Source organism: Podarcis vaucheri (assembly GCF_965113315.1).
Source record: "Podarcis vaucheri genome assembly, chromosome: 9".
Taxonomy (NCBI): domain Eukaryota; kingdom Metazoa; phylum Chordata; class Lepidosauria; order Squamata; family Lacertidae; genus Podarcis; species Podarcis vaucheri.
Window position 1 is genome coordinate 60,092,319 of NC_138767.1, and position 7,654 is coordinate 60,099,972.

The 7,654-nt window shown below is 49.6% G+C and overlaps 1 protein-coding gene across 1 annotated transcript in view; it reads right to left on the reverse strand.

Annotated features, from left to right (window-relative positions):
* The window catches only part of KCTD8 (potassium channel tetramerization domain containing 8), a 46,858-nt gene extending 41,289 nt beyond the window's left edge, over positions 1 to 5,569 (reverse strand). Inside the window, exon 1 of the mRNA XM_082238255.1 lies at positions 4,639 to 5,569. Coding sequence (XP_082094381.1) covers positions 4,639 to 5,527 — 889 coding nt within the window. The 5' untranslated portion in view covers positions 5,528 to 5,569. The remainder of the gene's footprint in view (positions 1 to 4,638) is intronic.
* Between the last annotated feature and the right edge of the window lie 2,085 nt (positions 5,570 to 7,654).

The window sequence follows — 7,654 nt, forward strand, 5'->3', positions numbered from 1 at the left end:
ACGGACTGCACTTCAGTAATCCAGTCTTCAAGTTACCAATGTCTGAATTACTGTGGTTAACCTTTCCTGATTCAGGAATGATTACAGCTGTGGTACCAACTGAAGCTAGTAAACCAGCCTCACTGAAATCTCTTGGGCCTCTGTTACAAAGCTGGATCCAGGAGCAAACCCAGGCTGCCTGCCTACTCCTTCATAGTGAGTACAATTCCCTCCAGGGCAGGCTGTTGGCCAAGTTCTCAGATGCAAGAACCAATCACACACTGAGTCTCTGTCTTGCCAGGATTTACAAGTAGCTTAATATGGCAGGTAGGAGTCCTTGTAAATACTGTTCCTGATACAAGAGGTAGCAAGGAAGAGAGTAATTAAGTCTAGATAGTCTGTTAGAGCAGAAGTCAAAGTTGAGAAAAAAACTTAGTAATTGCACACTCAGTGTTCAACAGGACTCTGCAACACAAAGATTATTCTGATAGTTATTTTTACACCTATAAGAAAAGCTGGAATAATAGATTTGGAGACTTATTTGTAAGCATGCAGATTTTGGGAACAAGTGGCAAAACCAAATAGCACCATCAGGCCACCATCTTCCATTGGCCTACCTCTCTGGAGCTGTTTTCATGAGACACAAACCAAACTGATAATAACTGGTTGTACCAGGGAGAGTCTGCTCGTTTAATGTTTGTAGTCCATATTTGCAGGGAACCCTTTGGACATCAAGGAGATGGAACCAGATAGGTGGAGGGCAGAAAGCAGCCCAGGATTTGACTGGGGACACCAAAGTGAAAGAAATGGGGTTAAAGGTCAAAATGAACCACAAGGAGGGGCACAGACTAGGAAGGTAAAAGTGGGGTGGGATAGGGAAGGCACTGACAAGAAGGGTGAAGGGACACAGAATAGAACGAGCTGTGAGCTGCATGACTGTAAGTGGTATGCTTAGTGCTGGAGTGGCAAAAATTGAGGCTTCTCTTCCAGTACAGGGACAGGGTGGCGCTGTGGGTTAAACCACAGAGCCTAGAACTTGCCGATCAGAAGGTCGGTGGTTCGAATCCCCACAACAGGGTGAGCTCCCATTGCTCGGTCCCAGCTCCTGCCAACCTAGCAGTTCGAAAGCACATCAAAGTGCAAGTAGATAAATAGATACCGCTCCGGCGGGAAGGTAAACGGCGTTTCCGTGCGCTGCTCTGGTTCGCCAGAAGCGGCTTAGTCATGCTGGCCACATGACCCAGAAGCTGTACTCCGGCTCCCTCGGCCAATAAAGCGAGATGAGCGCCACAACCCCAGAGTCGGCCACGACTGGACCTAATGGTCAGGGGTCCCTTTACCTTCCAGTACAAGTAGCAGCTGGGGGTATTTTGTGGGAACTGTGAAAGGGTTAAACTCTCCCTGTCCACTCCCTGTGGTTGCAATGCTACCTCAAGTTCCCCGTGACTGCTGTTTACATACCAATATTTTAAAGTGCATGTTAACTACATTCAGACAATTAACCTTGTGTCTAGTTTGGCCCTCAAAGTCGATTCGCGTGACCACCAAGCTCAAGGTGGTCTCCTTAAACCACTGCAACCAGCAGCTGCCACCACATGGAATGTGGAAAGGCTTTTCAATATCACTGCAAAAAAGGGGCAGATGTGTAATGACCTGCAACATGTTTTCTCCTGCACATGGTCACAGATAGGAAGCTGGCAGCAATTTCAAAAAGCCTAATGGGTGCATAAGTTGTCCTCAGCTGCTGCTTAAAATGCCAATCAGTGAAAATCCATAAATGACTTCCCATTATATTTTGTTTGATTTGTTTAAAAGTGCTAAATTGCAGTCATTTCCTAGTCACAAAGCCACTGCACTAGAGTGCTCCAATTTCCTCTATCCATGGTTCCCTCCTTTGCTAAAGCATAAACACACAGGCACCTTCACAAAAGTAAAGAGGAAAAATTACACTCACTCCACTCTGTCTCTCATATACAGGACTTAACTCAAACCCTTTCAAACATTTTTTAAAAAGACCTAAAGCTTACTGAGACTTGGGAAGGAAAAATCTGCCAAATAGACGTTCGCATATGGAATCCAGTTATGCTTTTCTTTAGTTCAAATCACTTCCTACTTATCGTTCAACACAACATGTACTTTGTGAGATTTAAGGATGCCGTCTAGCAGTATGCAGCTACAGTTTATTTTTTCATTTCCAGATGTCTTGAAGTTTGTACAGTACACTTATGCACACCGAACCTAAGAGAGAGTTATTTAAAGAATTTTTCCTACTGAGAAGCTTCTTGTTTTTTTTCTTTTTGAGGTTTATCTTTTCAGTAGCCTTTGGAAAACTGAGACTCTTCTTGCTGTTCTGTCCTCCACTGAAATGTGTCCAGATGGAGTCTGTTTACTTTGTAGTTAATGAGAATGGAAGGAAATGTAGTGATGAAATATTAAAAACCCTTCCTTACTTCTAGCATTGCCTGCTTTAATCTTGTGCAAAGCTTCCTTCAACAAACTCTGTGAAACCCTCAAAGTCAAACAGCATCACTCTCTAAACCTTTCTTTAAAAAAGGAGAAAGGCTGTGGTTTTGGGGGGCTTCAAATAGTTTTGATAGGCAGGAACGGGGAGCTCCAAACTTTTTGCATGGAAAAATATTAAAACCTTAAATATAAGAACCCATTCACCCATTTCCAAAGACTGACAATTGCAACAACCATAATATTAATAAGCTGTTAGTGACTTGGTGCCACCACAGTAAGTTCCAACTTGATCCTCTTGATTTAAGTTACTGGTTCAAAGTAAAATGATCAAGAACAACTTGCATCAGGTCAAGACAACTTATTTGAGGACTAAAAATACGGGTTGAGTTCCACTTCACACATGCATATTCACACACTCAAGTACAAAGTGGTGATATACATCACCACATATGGAACTTTTTTGTATCACCCAGTTTCAAGTTAAGCAATACTTTCCCAGGAAAACAGTTCACATATTTGGTTTGGAGTTACCAAGAATAGCGAGCAGGTGGGTGATGAACATGAATTTGTGTACTGTATCTGCCTTGGGATGAGACAATGTCAGGAGTTCTTAAACTTATCTGGGAAGAGCTTTCCCATCCTAAAAAAGTCAAATTTGCCCTCCTACTGGTATTTCACTGCACAGGTGCCCAATGTATAAATGGTATGCAAATCTCAATGAATTTGTTCCAAAAGTGTTAATAATAATTTTATGATTTATACCCCACCCATCTGGCTGGGTTTCCAGGACTATGTTCTGTTTCAAGTCGAAATAGATTACACATTAGAAACTGAGGGCTTAGGGGCTCTTCTTTTTCCTGCCACACACATTTAAATACTACGTATAGGGATAAAGATTTGTGGTATACTTGGTGCAGTGGTAGTTAATGGATAAGTTGTAACTTATTTAGCTACTTTCCACATGGAAATTTCTCTTCCTTTGCAGTATGTATGAGCCTAAGTGGGCTTTACAAGACGAGATTCTTTGCAATGAGACATTTCTACACATGAGTGCCCGCAGCACTGGGCAAATTAATGCAGAATTCTAAAGGGGACCAACTACATCTTTAAAGCGATGAAATAAAGGAAATATTTTCAATTACCTAGCAACACCCTAATCTCCATATCCCAGCAACTAAAGCCAGCACTGTCAGGGATCGAGCCTGACTAGATACACAGGGCTTTGGGGGTTCCCAGCAGCATCTGGTTGGAAACTCTTCGAAAGAGAATGCAGGACTGCATGGAAAGCTGCCAGGTTCCCTCTGTTCTTCCATCCTTGCCCCTTGTTCTGTAGGAGGGAGACTAAAATACACTCTGCACATGTTTAGAGACCGATTTAGTTCCATCTCTCACTGTGGAGCCTTCAAAATAAAGTTTATAAATCACTTTTGTGAACCCTGGAGTGGCTGGGGAAACCCAGCCAGATGGGCAAGGTATAAACAGAGTCATATAATTGTAGAGTGTTAAAGCTATGGTTTCCCCAGTAGTGATGTATGGAAGTGAGAGCTGGACCATAAAGAAGGCTGATTGCCAAAGAATTGATGCTTTTGAATTCTGGTGCTGGAGGAGACTCTTGAGAGTCCCATGGACTGCAAGAAGATCAAACCTCTCCATTCTTAAGGAAATCAGCCCTGAGTGCTCACTGGAAGGACAGATCCTGAAGCTGAGGCTCCAATACTTTGGCCACCTCATGAGAAGAGAAGACTCCCTGGAAAAGACCCTGATGTTGGGAAAGATGGAGGGCACAAGGAGAAGGGGACGACGGAGGACGAGATGGTTGGGCAGTGTTCTCGAAGCTACCAGCATGAGTTTGACCAAACTGCGGGAGGCAGTGGAAGACAGGAGTGCCTGGTGTGCTCTGGTCCATGAGGTCATGAAGAGTCGGACAAGACTAAACAACAACAATTGTAGAGTCGGAAGGGGCTCTAAGCATCATCTAGTCCGACCCCCTGCAATGCAGGAAAACACAGCTGCCCCATAAGGGGATCAAAACTGCAACCTTGGCGGGATCAGCACCATGCTCTAACCAACTGAGCTCTCCGGGCAAGTCTTAATAATAATAATAATAATAATAATAATAATAATTTTTATTATTAATCGTTAAGCCTCCACCTCCAGCTTCTCACCACCGGGGAAGGAAGAGCATCGGGGACTTACTGTAGAAGATGTACTCGGTGTAGCTGCTCCAGATCTTGTCCTCTCGGTACTGGTTGATGAAGGCGGCGGTGCCGGTGGAGTTGCAAGCCACCATGTGGAAGCCGGCTTCGGAGAGGCGGTCGAAGGCCTGCTCCAGGTAGGTGAACTTCAGGTAGAAGCGCGACGTGTACTTCTCGGGCGGGCGGTCCGGGTCCCGGCTCTCGTTGAGCGTCTCGCCGAAGATCTCCTTGGCCAGGGCGATGCGGCCGCACACCATGATGCGCGCCACGCGGCGGAACTTGGCGTCGGCCTGGTTCTCGCGCACCGTGGTGTACGAGCCGCGGTAGCCCACGGTGATGAAGCCGGCGCGCTTCTCCCCGGCGCTGCGCGGCGGCTGGTGCTGCGCCACCAGGAGCTCGCCGCTGCCGGGCGAGTTGGCGTCCTCCAGGTCGCTCTGGCAGCCCTCGTCGTTGAGCGAGCTCTGCTTGGCCACCTTGGGCGACAGCAGCTTGACCAGCTCGGCCAGCTGGAAGTGCTCGGCTTCGCGGAGCAGGCGCTCCTTCTCCGGGAAGTGCTCGGGCAGCGCCAGCTGCTTGTCGCGCAGGTAATCCAGCACGTACCTGAAGAGGAAGCCGTCGCGGTCGATGAAGAAGCGCGCGCGGCTGTCCCGGGGCAGCTCCCGCGGGGCGCTCCGGCGGGGCGAGAACATGCGCGCCAAAGTGCTGTCCGGCACGCTCAGCAGCGTCGCGTGCTTGGTCACGTACACCTGCCCGCCCACGTTCAGCTCCACCACCTCAGGGAAGGCGCCCGGCGCCGACGGAGAGGAGCACGACGACACCATGTCGCTAATGGGCAGAATGGTGGCGCCGCCGCCGCCGCTCACCCCTCCGCCGCCGTCCTTGAGGGCCATGGCTGAGGCGCTTTACCTCAGCGAGCCGCGCGCAGAGCGGGAAGGGACGGCGGCGCCCGCCGCTCCGCGAGTGCCTCCGGACGCCGCGCGCGCAGCAGCAGCCGCGGAAGGCGGGCGGGCGGGCTCGCCCAACCCACTCGCCTTCCTCCGTGGCCACGTGCGCGCTCGTCTCCCCCTTCCCGCGCCCGAGCGGCCGGGCTGCTTTCTCCTCAGTTGGCCAAGAGGCCACTCGGTGGCACAACCTCGATTGCGCGCGCGCGCGCGCCTCCCCCCTTCTCTCTCTAGGCGCCTCGGGCGATTCCCTCTCGCGAAAGGGGCTTCTCGAGAGCTCGTCCGCTTATCCCGCCTTTTTGCTCCTCACAGGCTGTTTTTTTCCCCCAGCCGCGGGACGCCTTTCTTGGAGAAGCGGCTTCTTCGTTTCTGGGAGAAGCGGGTTTCTTCGTTTGTTCCCCACAAGACAAGTCCCGTTTCGTTCAGCGCTGAAGGAGTGGAGGAGGAAGAAGAAGACCCCTTTATCCCCCCACTTCCCACTTAGAGGGCTCGGATCTTCTCTTGAGGAGAATCTTCTCCTCAGGAGGCAGCGCCTCGCTCCTGGACATCTCCCCTCTCGCCGGCGCCTCGGCTCCCTCTGAGGAGGAGCAGGAGGAGGAGGACTCCTCCCGCTCCTCTGCCGTCAGCTAAATGCACCACTCCGCGGGTTCTGGCGCAGCGGCGTGCCACCAGCGGCGCCTTCCGGACCCAGCAGCAGCGCGGGGCGGCGGGGTGGGGGGGAGAGAGAGAGAGCGCAGCGCGGGAAGCAGCTTCTGGTGAGGCAACAGCGTCGCTCTCTCGCTCTCTGCTTCACCAACTCCCAACCCGCCGCGACGGCAACTCGAGAAAAGCGCGCTGACGTCAAGCCCAGCCTGCAAAAAACACACGCGAAAGAAGCGGCCGGGACGTTGCGAACAGAACAGCTGTCGCGTTTCTTGGGAAGCGCGGAGTGGCGGGAGGACTGGGCAGGCGCGGTTCGTTGCTGGGATGAGGGAGAGAGGTGGCTTTGGGGGTCTTGTTTAGGGTCCCCAACTCTCGGTTTATGAGTGAGAGGATATTGGAGAGGTGAAGTAGAAACACATTGCGGAGCTGCTCCTCCAGATCAGGGGCCGGGCCCAGGAGGGTTCACCTGCAAGCCGAATCTAATCAGGTTTACACGGAAATATAAGGTCCGCTGAGCCCCAGGAGAGTAAGAATGCAAGGTTTAGGATGCCAACCTCTTACTGCGCATGCGCGCGCGCCTCTGAATGTTTTGACTCTGTCCATGCCTTGGGACCAGGGTTTAGCCAATAGCAGCTGGGGAAAATGTTTCAGGGCGTGAAAGTGGCCGGCGAGGGGAGGGTTAAACGCACCGCTTAGGATGCAACTGGTATACAGTATTTAGAGCACTTTGCAAGGAAGAAGAACTATTAAATTAAAGAGCTGGGGCATCAAGTGGTATTTAATGTTGGGTGCAATTCTGTGCAGATACTTGCCCGCCTCCTCAATAGTCATGCAGTGTTGGCATTTTCTAGTTTTGGGGAGGGGGAATCCCATTCAGTTATTGGCAGGAAATTTGAACTGAAATTGAAACATTAATACCTCCCTTCAGCCACAATAGAATTTTGCCAGTGTCTAGGAGTTGACAATGACGACGACGTCATGGAAGGACATCGGAGGAGCGTTGTGCAAAGTACAAATGCATCTTTGAGAAAGTGATACATATTACCATATTAGATTCTCAGCAGATATATAGCCCTGCAAGTACAGGCCTCATACTTGCAGACACTGGAACAGTTTCTGTCCATGGAATAAAAAGTTGCCTTCCGTTTGGTTATGTTAATGAACAAATCAGTATATAAATCTTAATGGCCAGAACTAGCTGATGCATGAGAACCAAGTGACTGAAGATGGATGCACTGCCTTCTGTAAGTTCATTGAGAGAGTTGGGCACAGTTGCAACACAAAACCAATAAGGATGCAGAGGTAACAAAGTTTTATTCCTGTGGCAATTAAAGTATAGGCTAAATCTTGTATAATAACATTACACTGATTTTTGCATATTTTCCCCACACTGGAAAATAGAGGCAGGGAGGTGCTGGAGGAATGAAGTCAGAC